This window comes from Python bivittatus, unplaced genomic scaffold (assembly GCF_059951505.1).
Source record: "Python bivittatus isolate LINGU-HERP-01145 unplaced genomic scaffold, Pbiv_v1 ctg000160_np1212, whole genome shotgun sequence".
Classification (NCBI taxonomy): Eukaryota; Metazoa; Chordata; class Lepidosauria; order Squamata; family Pythonidae; genus Python; species Python bivittatus.
The window spans coordinates 9,987,588-10,006,644 of NW_028277076.1; the positions used below are offsets into that span (position 1 = coordinate 9,987,588).

At 52.9% G+C, this 19,057-nt stretch overlaps 1 protein-coding gene and 1 long non-coding RNA gene across 3 annotated transcripts in view; one reads left to right on the forward strand and one right to left on the reverse strand.

The window, feature by feature from the left end:
• Positions 1–6,411, reverse strand: LOC148214893 (uncharacterized). Its single transcript, XR_015797311.1, has 2 exons — positions 4,690–6,411; positions 1–1,563 (listed from the first exon to the last, which is right to left on the reverse strand). It is a non-coding gene; the product is annotated as an uncharacterized LOC148214893 (long non-coding RNA).
• AGPAT2 (1-acylglycerol-3-phosphate O-acyltransferase 2) overlaps positions 6,401–19,057 on the forward strand; it is a 26,911-nt gene continuing 14,254 nt past the window's right edge. For both annotated transcript variants that reach the window (XR_015797310.1, XM_088147210.1), the window contains exons 1-2: positions 6,401–6,874; positions 18,769–18,902. Coding sequence is in view for 1 of the 2 variants with exons in the window: in XM_088147210.1 (XP_088003336.1) it covers positions 6,675–6,874; positions 18,769–18,902 (334 nt within the window). In the remaining variant the exon portion in view is untranslated. The remainder of the gene's footprint in view (positions 6,875–18,768; positions 18,903–19,057) is intronic.

Sequence of the window (19,057 nt, forward strand, 5' to 3'; positions counted from 1 at the left end):
TGCAATCTATAGATTTGTTTTATTGTTTATAGTGGGGTTCATGGGAAAGGCATAGAAATGTCAAAACGAAAAGGTTTGGGGAGGAAGAGAGTTCTTGATTCCAAGGGTGCTATTTTGTTTTAACCCAAAACACAGCCGTGACTTGGCTTTCGCTAAGAATTAAGCACTACTAAAAGTGCAGAATGGTACTGGCTCTTGTGATGTCCAGTTGGTCCTGGGAAGGCGGGGGGGTTGTTTGCACACCCCTTTGTTTCCCAGCATTTTCCAGGCTACCCGTAGGTGTGTGAATGGCACCGCAAACTGTTTCACACCTTTTATGGGCAAACTTCTGATAGATAATGATCGCCTATTATTGACCGACTCCAGTATTACTGGTACAGCATTAAGCCTTCTGGGCTTGAGAGAACTGCGCGCAACACCATTAAAAAAAAAAAAAAAAAGGGGTCCAAAAACCTTGTGGTTCACATTTCTGATCTGGCCAGTAGATGGCAATGGAGGCAAAGGAAATCTCAGCCAGAACCCTGGTGGAGACTTCAGCCATTGCAGGGGCCAGTGCTGAGCTGGTGGGTCAAAGGCCGGCTGTTTCCTTTGTCCCTTGAGTGCTAACAGGAGTCATAGAATCACGGGGCTGGAAGGGACTTTGGGGTCTTTATACAGCATCCGTTATTTCCACCTCGGGCCAACATTACTCTCCAAAGCCTCCTTCTGTGGGTCAAGCTTCGCAGCAGGCTCTGCAGTCAATCACGGGCCCCAGACCTGGAAGCCTTCTTGGCTCGGCCAGTTGGCATCTGCCCAAATTGAGTGGACAAGGATGGAGCCACAAACTTGGCCCTGCAGCGAAAAGAAAGCTAGGACTCTCCGCCTCTGTTCCAGCATTCAGGCTTCTCCTCCTGCGCTTCTGAAATGAAGGGTACTCGGCAGGTGGGTTGGTGGCCACAACTGCCCCCTCTCACTTGGGAAGGGATGGGAGGCAGTTCCCCAGCCTCGGCCTGGGCATCCTGTGCAACTCCAGACGATCGTGCGCTGCCCTGGCAGGATAGAGGAGTGGCTGGGCCGTGGGCTTCTTCTGAGAGGATTTTTTCTTCCCCACCAAGAACGCAGCTCTTTCCCAGTGGTCTCCCATCCAAACATTAACTAGGTCCCAACTGTTGGCCTTTGAGATAAAGGTTGGTTAACTCCTGCCCCTGTGAAAGAGGCTTGTTTTTCTCCATTATCCTCAAGGTGCTTCAGAATTTCTCTTGGAGAATCCAGTTCTCTGCAGCCTTCCTGTCCCCCTGTCCCTTCCCAGTCTGGAAAGCCCCATGGCGGGAGGAATGCTCTCCTGAGGGTGGAGGGAGGACTGCACAACGAAGGACAGGCATTTCCCAGCGCCCTTTGGCACCGAATAACTAAACGGTCAACTCTCCATTCCAGCCGGGAAAGTTGCACCAGAAATGATCCGAGGCGGGATGGTCCTTGGCCAGAGGCGCTGCTGTGGATCCTGCACGGAGCAGAGGGCCGGACTAGATGCTCCCTGGGGCTGCTTCTGACACCAGGATCCTGGAAATAATTCTAGGAAGGGGACTGCACAGGGACAGATAAAACACCTCTCAGACACCCCGTTGCTAAAGTGCAAGAAACCCTGGTTTGCCCGTGAGAATTCCACAGCAATTCAGCTCTCTCTGGAAAGCACCTTGCATCCTAGTGTCCTTCCTCCGCCTGATGGGGAAAGGGCCCGTTTTTGCCCTGGCACTATTACGAGCGTCTCCCAGGACTGCTCCCCCCCCCCCGGCCTCTGCTCCAGTGCGCAGCATTTCCTTCTAGGAGCGCCTGCCCCACCCTTGGAGCAGGCCAGCCGCGGAAATCTCGCCTCAGCCCCGGACCCTAAACAGCGACAGTGGCTCTGCCCCTGCGAGGCGGCGCCAGGCTCGTCCCTCCTGATTCAGAGGGGAGAGGGCTGAACTTGGACCCAGAATGACTCAGCGGTTGCGTCAGGGCGCTGAAGAAATCTCACCCTCCCCAGATAAGGGCGAAAAGGCTCTATCTGCCCCCCCATGCTTCCACCACTTCTCTCTCGAGGACACAGGAAGTTATTTCTGAATTCCTCCCACCCAGCAGCAGCCTCAGCAGCAACTAGGCTAAGGGTCGAAGAACGGAGGGGGAGCAGCGCAGCCTGGCTCTCCTCTGGCCTGCTTCTTGGGCAATACGGGGGTTGGTTAGAAAAGCCCATTCTGCGCGAAGGAGCTCATTTCAAGGCGAGCAGGGTGGGGCTCCGATGCTGCTAACGACACCTCCCAGCAGCCTCGCTTTTAGCCATGCTGCCAGGATGGCTAGCAGTAGCTCAGCTATGTCGGGGATAAGTCCGGCCAACTGGCTCCACTTGGTAAACTGTGATTGAGCAAGCCATGGGTCAGGGGGTTGTGTGAACACAGCTCGCAATGGGTACTGGTCCCTGGGAGAAGACTGAACCTGCTTGAGGCTCTTGGCCAGATCGGCCTTCCCTCTTCCACACGGAGGAGATGGTTGCCCTGAAATGGGGGGTGGGGGTGGAGGGCGTTGGGGGCTCCTGCAGGTTGCGTTGTTGCCTTAGCTGGTGGGCCTGGCCAGCCTCGCAAACCTTGGCTGGGCAAGATGGGGAGCGCGTCCTGGCTGGGATTTGCCTGGCTGGAGTCCAGATGCCACCAAGCTAAGAAAAGTGGTGCTGAGCCCTGCGGCATAAACCTTGGTCCGCCCAGCGCCTTCTCTGGGCTCAGCCTCCCGTCTCCCTCTGTGCGGTCCCAACCCGGCAGCTGCTTCTGCTTCGTCCTGTCCCCGACCCACAAGAGAGCGCGCTGTCCTTCTGGAGCTCAAGGGTCTGAGGGGGCATGCTCTGGTGGGCCACACCACCACCAGCTCCTGCTGGCTCCTTCAGGCCTGGCCCCCTCCTCCGGCCCTCCACGGTCACTTCGACCTGGACTGCAATAGGGATGGGCTGGGCTGGGCTCCAGAGAAGGATCTGCCCTCGGATGCCTGGCAGTTACGATCCCCGTCGCAGTGGCTGGGATGTTACAACAAACGAGCCATCCCAGCCACATGGTTCTGGGAGTCTGCTCCGCCAGGCATGTTCTGAGGCCTGCCCAGGAGCTGCTTCAGTGGTTGGGGATGGACCCCCCCCCCAAATATCAGTTGTTCCTCTCCCCTTGGAAGAGCGTTGCTGGCTGTCTGGCCGTCAGAGATGCAGGGGTGACGGTGACCCATCAGCTGGGCAGCTTGAGACAGCTAAACCCTGAGTATCCACCTGCGGTCACTCCCTGGCCTGCCACACACTTGGGAGAACGATTCGTGGTTGGTTTCCCTGCCAGCTGTCAACGTTTGGTCAGAAGGCGAAGTAGCTGGGCATCAGCCCACTTTCTTTAACGTGCCTGGCATTAAAACAGCAAAGACGCCATCATTCACCAACTTTACTGCTGCTGCTGAAGAGAGCTCGGCTCTCGGGGAACACATTCAATGTCGGTCAAGGGCTGTGGGACATTAACTCGCGGTGAGAAAGAGCTCTCGGTCCATGTTTGCTTGTGAGTGAATTAGGATCGAATGAAAGATGAGAGTCTGGGGGCCCCCGGAAGCGTAGTTGTGGGTCTGTGTGAGGGATTTGTTACTGCAGTTGCTCATGTGCAGCTTAATTTATTTTACACCTGGGAATCTAACACAATGTAGAGATTGGGGGTTCTTAGGGGAACATGTGGGCTATAATTTAACACTTAAATAGTTACATTAATTTATTTTTTGCTCTGTCCCTTCTCTTATACAGGGACCTCTTCAAGGGTCCATAGCACGGCCCCTGGTATGCCACTCCCCATCGTTTGAAGGGCCTCATAACTGCACAATGATCCCTTGGAGAGCCATGACAGGATGTGGACAGGCCTCGTTTGCCCAGCTCAGCTCTTCTTGTTTTAGAACCGCAGAATCGTGGTTCCAACTGGGAGGGACCCCGCGGATCCTCTAGTCCAGGGTTCCTCAACCGTGGCAACTTTAAGACGGCTGGACTTCAACTCCTAGAATTCCCCAGCCAGCCTAAGACTGGCCGGGGAATTCTGGGAGTTGAAGTCCACCCGTCTTAAAGCTGCCAAGGTTGAGGAACCCTGCTCTAGCTCAATTCCTGCCGTGTACAGCAGAACCAATTAAGCCATCCTTGAGAGCCAGCCGAGACAGTTTGGCCTAGTGGTTGACACCAGGCTAGAAACCAGCAGGCCCTGAGTTCTAGTTCCGCCTGAGGCATGAAGCCAGCTGGGTGATATTAAGCCAGTCCCTTTCTCTCAGCCCTGGGAAGGAGGCAATAGTAAGTCACTTCTGAAAAACTTGCCAAAAAAACTGCAGGGACTTGTCCAGGCAGTCTCTGAGAATCAGACACAATTCAAATCGAAGATCAAAGGAGGGAGAGGGAGAGACAGACAGACAGACAGACAGACACTTCTTAAAAACCTCCACTGATGGACGGCTGAAAGCTCTCCTGAAGAAGAGGTGCCAGCTGGAGGGGTCTGCAGTTCCATGCTATCAGCCAACTTCTCTGCTTTTAACAGCTGTTGGTATTCTTAGCCCCTGCCAGGGAAACTTTCCTCTGCCAATTTCTTTGACTCAAACCCTTCCTGAAGGCACGAGAGCTGCCCTCCATCCAGGAGGAGGAGTAACTGGAAAACAACAAAGGGAAGGAGGAGGACCCACAAAATGACAGACCTGTCAGCTTGATGGCCACCCTGGATAAGGACCTTGAGCTGATTATCAAACAGGAGCCAGCATGGATTTGTCACAAAAAGTCACTCCTGGCTCACTTGATCTCCTTCTTCGATTAGAGGATCTGGAAACGCAGTAGACAAAGTGTGTTGTGACCTCAGCGAAGCCTTCAACGAAGTGCTTCGTGAGATTCTCCATAAAATGGTAAAACATGGGCCAGATGATGCTACCGGATGGACTCCCAGTTGGCTGAATGATGGCACTTGAGGGTGTGCATCAATGTCCCCACTGCAGCTGGGAGGGAAATTCCGCGCGGCCTGTGCTCTGTCCTCAGCCTGCCTGGCTCAGTAGGTTTATCAAGTTCACAGATGACCCAAATAAGGAGTGGCAAATAATTCAGAGGAGAGAGAGAGAGGATTCACAATGATCTCATCAGGCTTGAGGAGCAGGCTGAAATGGATCTCTTCCTATTGATTTCAGCCCAGTGCTCAAGCCTGATGAGATCATTTTGAGTGATCTGACAGACAAAAGGTCAGCTTCTGCAACTGATCAGGGTCCCACCCCTTGCCCTTGTGTGTTGCATGAATCTAAGGTAGTTTACTGGTCGGGCACGGCATCTTGGGCTTAGGAGCTATAGCCAGTTTATGCTCTGACATATAAAACCGCTCTCCCCAGCTGCTCCCTTCTGTGGGATTACAACTCCCATATCCCCCAGTCAACAGAGCCACAAATTGCATGCACCTCTTCGCTCAGCCTGGGAGAAATTCTGCTTGTTCCTTCTTCATATTTGGGTTAAGGGGCTGCCTGCAACAGCAGCTGGCCAGCCAGTGAGCGGCCAGGGGGGGCCTTCCCGCCCCAGGTGAGGCCCGGGCCTGCGCTCGCTGCTCGCCTCCCCCCACAAAGCGCCCTAAGTCCAGGAGGCACCCCGATCAAAGAGGGAGAAGCCCTGGGGTGCACTTCAAGCCCGTTATTTCTGCCCCCGGGACACCCTTTGGGACCGGGGTGCTCGCAAAGCCGGAGCGGATCAGCATAGCCAGCCAGGCGTCTCCCAAAGTGGGTCTGAGCCACGTGTTCGGACGGGGAGGCTTCGCCCAGCAAAATCGGCGCACGATACTTCGTAACGGGTTTGGTCACTTGTTTCCGCCCCCCCCCCCCACACACACACAGAGTAACAACCAAAGGCTGCATTTCGTGACCCTCCAAAACTGGAGCGGGCCTGAATTAATCCACCGAAAAAGCCGCCTCCATTTGCGCAAGAAACGCGCAGTTTGAAGAAGGGCACCGTCTCTTTCCTTGGGCAGCGACAGATCCCGCGGGGGGGGGGGCGGGCGCAGGGGAGACGGGAACTTCCCGGCCTCCCAAGGGGAAAACCGCAAACCCTCTTCCGTTCCTTCGTGCACAGCGGGGACAGACGGAAGACGCTCTCCGCGGGGCATTTTCCTTCCTGTTAGACTAACGCCACAGAACACCTAATTGCTCCCCGTGACCGACAGACCCGAGCTCGTCTGGATGCAATGGAGGATCGTGGCTTGTGGTTCCAGCCCTCCTTACCCAACTTCGCCCCGCCCCGCCCCGTCTCGGGGGCCAAGCCCGCTGGGAGATCCCTCCCCAGAGAGAGCCAGCGGAGGCCCTGCGGCGGCAGCGGCGGCGGCGGCCGCGCTTGCCCCGGCCCGAGGAGGCGGCGGGGCGGCCGGGAGGGGCGACGCGGAAGCGGCCGCGCGGGCAGCCGCGCACAGGCCAGGCCAGGCCAGGCCAGGCCCACTCGCCTCGCGGCTCCGGGCGCAGGGGCGGGGAGGGCGTGTCTGCGGGGCGGCCGGCCCTTAAGAGCGCGAGCGCGGCGGGGCAGCGCCAGGCGCCTCCGCTGACTGTCTCGCCGGCCTCCGTGCGCTCTCGGCCCGCGGCGCAGGTGCGCGGCTCCGGCGCTTCGCCTCGTGGCTGCGCGCCCGGCCCGCGCCTCCGAAGCCGCGCCTCTTGGACGCTCCGCCGGGATGGCCGCGGAGGGGTCGCCGGGGGTCGCCGCCGCCTTGCTGCTGGCGCTGCTGCTGCTGCTGGCGCTGCTGGCGCTGAGCCCGCGGGCCAGGTTCCGCGCGAAGATCGGCGGCTACTGCGCGCTCTGCGTGGTCTGCTCCGCCCTCACCTGCCTGCCCTGCCTGCTCTGGAACGGCGGGCGCACCGTCCGCAACATGACGTGAGCCCCTCTCGCCCCGGGCCTCCCGGCCCCGCCGTCGCTCGGCCGCTGCGCCCGCGCCCGCCGCCGCCGCGCGCCCGGGCCCACCCCCGCCAAGGGCAGGCGCCCGGAGAGCCCGGCCGGTCGGCCGGCCACGTGTTGCTGCTTCGCCCCGAGCCGCGCCCGCGCCGCGCCCGCGCCGCTGCTCGCTCGGAGACCTGGCCTCCGGGGCGGGCGCGGATCCCGAAGGCCGGGCCGGCCGGGCTCGCTCTCCAGGAGGGCGGCCCTTCTGACCTTCCCTCCGCGAGGCTGCCGCCACGCCGCCCCTCCCCCGCGTCCGACGCAGCCTTTCTGAGTGGGATTGCTTGGTGGTCTTCCGTCCCAGGACTCCTCTGGCCCCTCCGCCTCGCTGCCGAGACGCGCCAGGGTGGGGGAGGGTCAGCCCCCGCCCGCCACCTCGGTGGAAGCGCGTGAAACGGCGCCGGTGCTGGGAAGGAAGCCCGCCTGTCAGGGTGGTAAGACGGCCTGGAGAAAGGCCGCGGCCTCTACGCTCGAGGCCCCCCCGCCGCCTCCCCGCTCCGCCCGCCGTGGCCGCTGCGATCCCCGCAGCTCCCGGAGCATCTTTTTGCCCAGCCGAGGGCGGCCGTTCCTGCCTTGTGCAGTGGCATCTTTCGGGCACCGCTGGAAGACTCCTCCTCCTCCGAGGCGCCCCCCTTGCCGGCTGCCCCGTGCTGATTGCCAGGGTCGACGGGCCTCTCTTGCTGCCCTGCGTGGCTGCTAAGAATAACTGAGGAGGGCCAATGGCAGGGGTTGCTCGCGGCGCCTCCTGAGATACCTCCCAGGGGCCCATCATCCGGAAAGGAAGGAGAAGCAGAATAAGCTTGACGCACTTGGGCTCTGTGGCGAATTAAGCAGGAAAACCTGGTGCTTCCCCAGACAGGAAGGGCTGCGTTTAAACGCTGGGCTCAGGCAGTAGGGCAGGGTTGGGCCAGCCAGGGAGAGGACGCGTTCAGAGACCGATGCAAACTGCGGGTGAGGACTGGACCGTGTATCTCAGTGTTTCTCAACCCTGGCAACGTTCACACGTTTGGACTTCAATTCCCAGAATTCCCAGAGTTGAAGTCTGCACATCTTAAAGTTGTCAAGGTTAAGAAACAATGTTGTATCTAAATGAAACACTTTCTGCAGTTTATAACAATCCTCCTTATTGTTTGAAACAGTTCTTCCGTGCAACCAGTTGTGAAGTATTTCTTTCTGTGCAATAGTTTTCTTTTTTTTATCCACGCTCAATCGTGGCTGGTTAGTTAACAATCTACAGCCGTCTCCTCCAACCAGGGGCCTTTGAGAGATGGTGGACTACAACCTCCATAGCTCCCAGCCAAAGTGGCTCCTGGGAATTCTGCGAGTTGTAGGTGCCTAGTTGGGGAAGGCAGAAATAGCAGAATGTCCTTTGAAAGCCTATAAAACGGATCACGTCCCTCTAGTGAGAGCCACTGAGATCCAGTGGTAAAGATGTTAGATTGGCTTTGGGGAGACCCTGGTTCAAGCCGCCCCCCCCCCCCCCCAGCCATCAAAGCTCCCTGTCTGTCAAGCTGCCTTTGTATGTTGCCTTAAGCTCCTCAGTAAAAGGTGGGTCATAAATCTCGCAATAAATGCTAACCAGATAAAGAGGTTCAAGATGGGGATTATGGGAGCCAAAGTCACACTCTTGGATTACTCTAAATTGGGGCAGGATAGTCACGACGCTGTTGGGTGGTGCTGCCCCGAGATCCAGCTGTGCCCCTTAGCTCAAAATCAAAAAAGAATATGATTTGAAACCAGCAAATGGAGCTCCATGTATACTTTTTCTTATCCAAACATGAGAGAAAAGTTTACAGCAGCCCCACTGAGCTCCACACGTGCGACTGGCCTCACATCTCTCAAAGCCAGTCGGGGCTCCCGGTGTTTCAGCTTAAGACAAACAAGACCAGATTCCTTCTGCTTGTTAGGGGAAAGATCAGGAATCCAACCTGTTGCATTTTCCCTGGAAGTTGCAGGGCGTTTTCTTCCTTCCTTCCCCGAGGTTCTCAGTAAACCCTTCTTATTGCTCCTCTTCCAAAACATGTGAAGACTTTTCTGGCTGGGGTATTGTAATTGGCTTTGATGTGTGCACTGGGCACCTAATGGTGGGAAAGTGGGCAATTATTTTGATTAAAGCTGGGCCTTGGAAAGTCTACTGAGTCTGGATGGATGGTTTCTCCAGAATATGGAGAAATTGCTCAGTGCTTCTCAAGGGAAAGATTCTAAAGCTAAAGAAAAACTTCTTGGTGGTTCTCCATCTCTGGAGGTTTTAAGAAGATGCTGGACAGCATCCTGAGGATGGTTTTGGTTGAACTGGATAACTGTTGAATGAAAGACATGTCTGCCTTGGCTACCATGTTACAAGTAGTCCTCATTTAGCAGCCACAATTGGGACTGGCGGTTCTGTTGTTAGTCGCTAAGTGGGAAATCATTTGACTGTAACAGTGCTTCCCTCTTCCCCACTCCCCATCCTTTGGAACGCTCACTTCGGCGCTGGGATAATTAGCAAGAAGGGAATTAATGTTTGTATTTACATTCATTGGAGAGGAAGGGATTAGAGGAGAGTATGCTGCAGTCTTGAGCATGCTTGGCAAACAGCCCATTGTATGCCTGCTTACTCTCTTGTAATCCCTTCATCTCCAATCTCTCTGCTCTGCAAGTGGGAGGAAAAAAACAAGTCAGGTGCAGGACAGAGCATACTGGCTGTAATGGTGGTCATGAGACTCTGAGGGTCGTAAATGCAGGCGTAAAGTTGGCCGTAAAGTTATTTTTTTGGCACCATCGTAACTTCGAATGGTTGCTGAACGAAACAGTTGGTAAACAAGGTCTACCTGCATTAAATAAGTGCAAGGACCTCCAGCCATGATCATTTCCCTGAAATTCCCTTCCTTGAAAGACCTTTACAAGCAAATTCTCTTTCCTCAGCCTAAGTGCAAACTGATAAGGGAAAAAAAAGTGAATCCCTCTGCTCATGACTCAGTTTAATAAAACATCCCAAATAGTTGCATCTTTTTTTCAAGCCCGAGGCCATGGCTAACCCTGGGCCAAAGTCCTTACTCTTAAGAAGTAGATGGACCAAGATGGAAAGTCTAGGAACTGAACCAAGCTTTGTACATATTTAGGCCAGGGAAAGCGATGAGGTGTTTCTCTTCAAAAACCAGAGTCTTTCGATTCAGTTTGTTAGTTGGAAAAAGTGCTGCCAGACACCTCCTGATTTTTGGCTACTGTACTCCTTGTTTACAGTGAAGGTGACATTTTCTTCCAGCCCAGCTCCTTGGAAGGTGTGGCATCACCTTCCTGTATGGCTTCTGTGTCCCAATTCACCTCCCTCCCTCTACATTCCTGTCTGCTTGAGGGTTGGGTGTGTAAGGCCTTAATAAGCGTGCAGTTCCTGGAATACCTTTCATTCAAGGCGGCAAGTAGAGACAGGAAATCAGCGTAGCTCCCTTTTCTCCTCCTCTAACGTGATAAACACTAGAGACATCTGTCTGCTCTTTAAAAGAAGGGCCTGCTCAGAAGAAGGCACGGGGGCTCCTTCGGTTTCATGGGACCCAGTAAGAGCTGCTGGAGACGACCCTCCTTTTCATGAGTGACTTCCTGTTTTACCTGGAATGCCAGTCTCCAAGTTCACCCCATCAGCCTCTGTTTTCTGACCTTCCCAGAGTCTCCTGGAGCGGATGTGATAAAAAACGGAGCTTTTTTTGCAGCGTAGGGAGATTTAAAAGGGAAAATGGGTGCCTTAAGTTTTGGAGATGCTTGGTGAAGATACCAGTTCTCCCTTTCAGCTCCTGAACTTCCTAAGGGGCCCTATCCTTTGGGGAGGGGGTTGGCCTTTGGCATGTCTTGCTGATCCTAATGTGAATGGAGCCAGCCCAAAGTGTATATCCTGCCCTCAGATAAGCTGGGTTTTGATAACAGAGCTGTAGCTTGGCTCTGAAAAGTTGCTGGAAGGCAACCGAGTAGGCAGGGACTGTGAACAGTAAACAGTGTGTTGCCCAATTCAGGTTAGAACAGCATGTAGAGTTTACTCTGTGTCAGATGAAGTGCGTATGTCCACAGAGAGGCAAAACAACTCTATTTTCCTGGAAATGAAATTCCCTGAGCAGAAAGTCTTCCTGCTTTGCTCTCGGTACGCTGAGGGAGTATCTAAGAAGTGTGGAATTGCTAGTGTAAAGCACCTGCTACTATATGTATATTTTAAATAGATTTTTAAGATGTAGTTCAAATACTGTTTCAAAAATCCTGCGTTTTGAAGGACACCAAAGATTGGATCTTCCTATATTTTAATGTGGTTTGTTGGGTTTGGGTTTAATGTTTTGCATGATCCCAGCGACTGGGATGTGTAAACCATGGCTTATAGCTTACTGCAACGTGTGAATTTAACCTTTGTGGGAAGCTCAGATTACAGCATATTGTGATTTATGAACTCAGCCAGAGAAAAGGCCCCTGGAACTCAGCCTCTCGCTTCCCCCAAGGACTGCGCAGACAGCCTTGGGAAAGCTGACCAGGAGCTGCGGGCTGTTGCTAGCCAGATTCCAGAGAGCGTCTGCTGTTCTTGGCCACACGGCAGCCTTGTAGACAAGATTGATGTTGGCAATTCCATTCTGCAGGCCTTTGCAGAGTCAGAGTAGAAGCCAGCTGGCTGCTGTAGAAGCAAGCCCCAACCTGGTGCCCTCCAGATGTGTGGGATATGCTGACTGGGGAATTCTGCAAGTTGTCCCCAGCTTTTCTGGACAAGGGGAAGGCAGCCACAAGCCAGTTTACAAACCACAGTGTCTGGGTTCCGCTGAAGAGATCCCTGCTGGCTTAAGGCAGATGAGAATCCTGTCCCGGCTGCTGCAGCTTTCCAGGCGCTGTTCAAATCCAGCTCCTGAAGGCTCGGCCTGTGTTGGGCTGTGGGCTTCTGGCTCCTCCAAGCAGCTGTGGGGATGTGGTTGGTCCCTTGGCCTTTTTAAAACTGGTGCCTCATCCAGGCTGTGGTGGTCTCTCCAGGTTAGCGAAAGGCCCTGCAGCAGTGTGCCGCCTCCTCTTAAGGGTGGCAGAATGTGTTCTCAAGGCTTGTGCTGTGGGTCTCCTTCAGCGCTTGGTGATCTCATTAATTTGGGATGCTAAGAGCTGGTGGCAGTTGGGTGGACCTCAAAGGGTAGTAATAGAATACCCGTTTGAGTTGATATTATGCATATGTGTGCTTTGTAATATAAATATAAAGGTTGCAGAAGTTGTTTTCTTCCTGGTTGCGCAAGATGGCATGTTAAGGTTCTCCCTTCTCTGCAACTTGAGCCTCACAACAGGCCTATGAGGTAGGTTAAGTGAAGGTCTTACTTGTGGGATCAGCTCTCCCCCATGGTTTTTGCCCATCCCATCAGATCGGGCAGAGTGGGCACACTCCGAGTCCCATCCGTGAAACAACATTGCTTGGTGGGTCCTCAGAAGCATGGCTTCTCTCTTGTGACAGTTGTGGAACAGCCTCCCCCTGAAATGCAGACGGCCCCAACCTGCCCTTCCTGGCATCCTGATTCCTGCAGGGAATACAGTGACTTGGATAAATGGTCCAGTGAATCCAGTGGCACGGCTGGGCAAATTGCATCCCCCACTGCCTGAGAAACACAGAGAGTCTGTGCCACACTTGGAGTTAAGGTTTTCTCTCATAAAACTGGTAGTGCTTTGTTCTTGGGGTTGCTTTTATAATATCTTTTTTCCTATTGAGGAGAAGAAAAAGCCCAGAATCCAAGGTCTAAATGTGGCATCCTTGTCCTGGCAGGAGCATAAGCCAGTTTCCCTCAGGAACGAAGATTCCTTGTCCTTGTTTTGCTTCGGCCTGGGTCAAACGTGTGCCCAATACCTTTTTCTGCAAAATTTGTCCTGTTTGTCCTATGTAGATCACATTGGAGGAAGAGCGTGCAAAGGTGCCTGTAATCTTGTGTGTGTGCTTCTTGGCACCTCACAGTTGGTGTAGATGTGGAACAAAGTAAACATTGGAGAGTCTGGTTCCCATGTTACCCTCATGGTTCCTTGTGAGAATCTGGGTCTGGTTGTGTGGTTGCTGGTATGCAGGTATGGACTTGCCACCCAGGGCCTGAGAAGGTGCAGTATCATTGTCCAGTTTGGGGTGTAGCTTATGCATGATGCATTTGCATGGCTTGAGCTACGAGCTGCAGTGATATTCTGTTTTTGTGGTGAGCCTTTTAACAGGTCCTCCCTAGAAATCAATCTGGCTCTGTGGATTTATCTCTTGATCTTGTTGTTGTTCAGTCCCGTGAATGCCAGGCTTAACTCCACCAGTTGAGCATCTCTGTTAAAGTGGATCAGAACAAATGCAGTGGCAGCGTAGAGCTTGGTTACAGGTGATAATTTTGGTGTGTATTCTGGGTGGAAGCTGGGAGCATAGAGCATGTAGTAGCTGTGACATCAATGAAGTGGACTTGTTCTGTAGATAGGTCTACGTGGAGGTTGATGGTGGGGTGGAAGTTGTAGTCATGATGGAATTCATTTACATGGGTCCAGATGGTGAAAATGTCATCGGTGAATCTCAAGGGAAGGATAAGAGTTGAGAAAGCATTGTTCTAGGTCAGTCATGAAGATTGTTGTGTATTGAGGAGCCATGCATGCACCCGTGGTCGTGCCACTGATTTGTAGATACAGTTGTGTGAAAAAGAAAGTCCACCCTCTTTGAGTTCTGTGGTTTTACGTATCAGGACGTAATAAAAGTCATCTGGTCCTTCGCAGTTCTCAAAAGTAGGTAAATACAGCCTCAGATGAACAACAACACATGACACATTACACCAGGTCATCATTTATTTTACAAAAAGAAAGCCAAAATGGAGAAGCCATGTGTGAAAAACTAAGTACGCCTTATGATTCAATAGCTTGTAGAACCACCTTTAGCAGCAAGAACTTGAAGTAATCGTTTTCTGTATGACTTTATCAGTCTCCCACATCGTTGTGGAGGAATTCTGGCCCGCTCTTCTTTACAACATTGCTTCAGTTCAAGAAGGTTTGCGGGCATTTGTTTATGCACAGCTCTCCTGAGGTCACGCCACAGCATTTCAGTCGGGTTGAGGTCTGGACTTCGACTGGGCCATTGCAACACCTTGATTCTTTTCTTTTTCAGCCATTCTGTTGTAGATGTGCTGGTGTGCTTGGGATCATTGTCCTGTTGTATGACCCAATGTCGGCCAAGCTTTAGCTGCCGGACAGATGGCCTCACATCTGACTCTAGAATCCTTTGGTATACAGAGGAGTTCATGGTCGACTCAGTGACTGCAAGGTGCCCAGGTCCTGTGGCTGCAAAGCAAGCCCAAATCATCACCCCTCCACCACTGTGCTTGATGGTTGGTATGAGATGTTTGTGCTGATACGCTGTGTTTGGTTTTCGCCAAACGTGGCACTGTGCATTATGGCCAAACGTCTCCACTTGGGTCTCGTCTGTCCAAAGGACGATGTTCCAGAAGTCTTGTGATTTGTTCAGATGCTACTTTGCACACCTAAGCTGTCCTGCCATGTTCTTTTTAGAGAGAAGAGGCTTTCTCCTGGCAACCCTTCCAAACAAACCACACTTGTTCAGTCTTTTCCTAATTGTACTGTCATGAACCTTAACATTTAACATGCTAACTGAGGCCTGTACAGTCTGAGATGTAACTCTTGGATTTTTGCAATTTCTCTGAGCATGGCACGGTCTGACCTTGGGGTGAATTTGCTGGGACGTCCAGTCCTGGGAAGATTGGCAACTGTCTTGAATGCTTTCCACTTGTGAATCATCTTCCTCACTGTAGAATGATGGACTTTAAATTGTTTGGAAATGGCCTTATAACCCTTCCCAGATTGATGGGCAGCAACAATTGCTTTTCTAAGATCGTTGCTGATGTCTTTACTCTTTGGCATTGTGTTAACTCACACCTCAATGCTCGAGACCAGCAGACTCCTAAAACTTCAGCTTTTATAGAGGTAGCCACACTTGGTGATGATCAATTGATCAAGGGCATTTGATTAGCGGTGCCTGGCTGCTACTTAGCCACTTCATACCTATGGGAGTAGTAGGGGTGTACTTAGTTTTTCACACATGGCTTCTCCATTTTGGCTTTCTTTTTGTAAAATAAATGATGACCTGGTGTAATATGTCATGTGTTATTGTTCATCTGAGGCTGTATTTACCTACTTTTGAGAACTGCTAAGGACCAGATGGTTTTTATTATGTCCTGATATGTAAAACCAAAGAAGTCAAAGAGGGTATACTTCCTTTTTCACACAACTGTACATGTTATTGCCAAAAGTGAAGTAGTCCTGGGTCTGTACCTCATACCGTCTGATGCCAATGTGTGTTGTGTTGACATCACTGATGATGATGGCCTGAAGTCCATGGTTGTGTGGGATGTTGGCATATAGTGCCTCAACATCCATGGGAGCTAAAACGGGGTTTTTAGGGAGATCGACTGTGGAGTTCAGTTTTCTGAGGAACTCTGGTATCCTGTCTGTAGCTGGGAGTGCTGGTGGCATAAGGCTGAGGTCTGAGTTGGGATGTAGGTAGAAGATGCCTGATCAGGGCTCCTAGGATGTCTCCATGCAGATACCATCTTGTATGTTCCTGGGAAATTATTTTATCAATTACATAGTTCTTTCTGATATCTTGCTGTGGGATCTGAGGATGGAAGTTGGCAGAACGTGGGTTTGAGAGTTGCTTCTAAGCTTCTTTGACATAATCCACTTATTCATTATGACAGCTGCCCCTCCTTTCTTTGATGTTGTTCTTGAGGTTTTGGATGATATTTTTATCCTCCCCTGCTGAGATTGGAAGGTGCAAATATACACACGCCCAGGATCCTGATGGACTGGTTTTCTTTTTCCCCTGGCTGTAAAGGCACCAGAAACTTCTTGAGAAGTTTCCTTTTGTGGTGAAAGAGGGATTGTCAAAGAAGGAAGATTTAGATATCATCTAGTTGGATTGCTATGTGGCACCCATCCATATTTTCCAAAAGCATGCTTCGCCATTGCTTGGTAAAAATAGTCATGCAATTGCTCTGGATTTGAGGTGGGGGGCAGGCAAGGCGTTGGCCTCCCTCTTTCATCATTTTAGTGTGTAGCAGTTTTTGCTAACGCAGCGTCCCCTTGCTTTTTGCAAAAGGGCTCAGTAAGCCTTACCACAAAAAAATCTCCAGCATTTTCAGTCTAGCATTTAGAGGTCTGAAATTCTTTCTTGGCATTGGTGGGTGGCTGTTCCTCCTGCTTTTGAGAGGGGGGCCCTGAAGATGCCCCACATAGAAGGGAATTGGGGCCTAGGAGCAGTGATCCTGGGGCTGGCTAAGTGTAGATGGGGAAACACGTTCAGCCATCTTGACCAACAGTGTTCAAGAGAACTCCGTGAATCTAAAATGGGTCCAAACTTGAACTGTCTGTTCTGGGGTGGGTGAACCTGACCCTTCTGGCTTAGCAGTGTGTTTGTGAGCCCAGGAAATTGAAAGCAAAATGGCCTTGAAAGAACGACCTAATGCAAAGTCCTGCAAGCAGGCTACGTCACTCTGCAGACGCTTCTGCGAAATGCTTTTTCCTCGCAGGCAGAAAAGCGAGCTGTTGTTGCGTTCAGGCTCTTGAACTGAAGAGGTTTGCAAAGCTGCTGTTTTCATCCTCCTTCTGGACAAAGAGTAATTGAAAAGTCGCAGTCAAGGGCGGGTCGCATCTCTGGCCTTGATCTCTGGCCTAGCAGCTACTCACGGCTCTGTCTGCCCCACTCCAGGAAGCTCTGTGGGTTGGAAGCGGACTCTGCCCCCAGTTGTGTGAGGCTGGGGCGGCTGAGAGAGCCAGTCAGCCCCAGCGCTGCAGGGTGACGTGCCATCTGCCCCTCCCCTGGCTTGGGGAGCCATGTGTTCTCCGTCTTCCTGGGCAGAGCGTGGGAACCTCCCTCTGCTTTGCCCAACCAGCTTCTCCGCCTTCCTTGCCGCTGCCTCCATCGCAGAACCACGACGGGCTGGTGAAGCGTCGGGGGCAGAGCGGAGGGGAGGCTCCCTTTGCGTGGGGCACTTGCAGACTCCCAGGCGGCGCTGAAATGCTGCAGCTGGACCCATAGCAAACCAGACTGGGACTTGTCGCTCAGGAGTGGCTGGAGTGTCCTGGACTCCCCCTTCCTCCCTGGTGCGAATGCCAGATTAGCAACTCTCGGTCGGTCTTGCCCATGCCAGCCATGGGAATTCTAGGTGTCCTAGTATCTCTAGAAGGTTCGGGCTCTTGCAGATCGGGATGGAAGTTGCAATTATAACCTGAAGGGAAACTGGTTTGGTGTCTTCCTTACAAGTGTCTTCCCAGGGGCTCCGATGGTGCCCCCCTGCCCGCCATCCCTCTGTAAAACTAAAGCAAGGTACATTTTGCCGTTGCCAATTCCAGTTGCCCTATTCTGGTCTCATTTCCCTGCAGGGAAATCAGCCCGAGAACCACAGGTTTGCCCATCTGTTGGAACTTGCTAACTGGGGGCTTGGAAAGGGCTGCCTCCTCGCTTCACCCAGCCCAGGTTGGGCAGCCCTTAGTCCAGGATGGTCTGAGGATTCCTGCCCTGGGCAGGGGGTGGGCTAGGAGACCTCCAGGATCCGTTCCTTCCAACCCCACAGTCCTGTGGTCCTGGGCTGGGGATAAGAAGAAGGCAGGGCAATGCAGAGCCAAAGGTTTTCAGGGCATCTTAATGCCATGATTGGGCCAAGGGGAGAAAGGCCTTAAGCTGCTCCTTGCTGCGAACGCCTGAGAGGTCTCCCCAAGCTGGATTTGGGAGTGTCCTTCATGCAGTCCCTCTTGGAGAGGTGGCATGAACCGAAGAGCAGCGTTTGAGGCCCGGGGTGGTCACCTGCTCCTCCCAGGGAGCTCCCCACGTGGCTGCCAAGCCACGATCCGCAATATGACAAAAGAGGAAGATGTAACTGAGGTAAAATCTCAGTAAAATAACTATATGTCATCTCAGTTAAATGGTGACCCAAAGGAAATGACAGTTGGGTCACTCATGTCTCCCCCTGCCACAGCCCCCAAACCCCTAAAAACACTCAGGGGCCTCTTTGGGTTGGCAAACCTTTCCACAAACTACCATTTTAAGAATCCTTAACATTGCAAGTGAGTTTGGCTGAAGGCTGCCACGTTTCTTGTCCTACAGTACTTCCCAAGCTGTATAAGGAAATGTGCTTCTGGATTTAATGTCTGGGCTTTAAAATGCACAGTTTTCTGCTTTTTGGTTGCTGTCTTCCACTGTGGCCTTCCTGATGAGAAAAGAAGGGTGATCTTAGCATTAATTTCACGATGGGCGTGGCAGCGCCTAGGTGAAAGATTTCCGGGGCTGGGGTCTGTCCCCCATCCCACCCCCCACCCCCCTTGTGCAGATCTGTCGCCAGCAGCCTCTTCCTCCTGTGAGGACACGGGAAGAAGACCTTCTTCCCGAACGTGAGAGGCAGAAAGAGATCCCAGGGAGCTACGAGGCCTGACCTGCTCCCTTCACCCCGAGGGCAGCGGGGTATTGGGGCGTACACCCAGCCGCAGGTCTTCCTTTAAATACGGGATCCTGGGCATAGCCAGTTACCTCCTTGCCTCATCCAGAAGGTTGTTGATGGAGGTGACTGAAAGGGAGGAAAGGAGACAAACTTGTTTTCCCAGCTGGGAGGCTGCAAGCTGGAAGATTGGTTCTCGGTCTTCCCAGTACGTCACAAAAAGGTTTACCCTTTTAAGAAACTGGGGTTTTGGATAGTAAATCAGTGGCTGAAGTATCTGCTGCGTTCAGGCTAGCGGGAAGAGTTAGGAAGAGTGTGGCTTGGGCTGAGGAGGGGGTTTTCGCAAGGGTCCACCTCTGGGGAGGCTCCGGGTGTCTGATTCCTGGCCTTTGCTTGTCTCTTTAGGATCATCAAAAATGTGGTCCGCACCTTCAAGTACGTCTACGGCCTGAGGCTCGAAGTGAAGGGTCTGGAGCACTTCGAGCTCGAGGGTCCGTGTGTCATCGTCTCCAACCACCAGAGCGTCCTGGACATGATCGGTAGGGCTCAGGGCTCCCCGGTCACGGAGGGGGGGGGCCCTCTCGGGCTCAGTTTGTGCAGCCACCGAAAAGGTCCTGCTGGGGGAGACGTCCGGGAGGGGCCGTTCCGCTGCCTTTCCTTGAGATTTAATGGAAGGGGGGAAGCCACAGAAGCC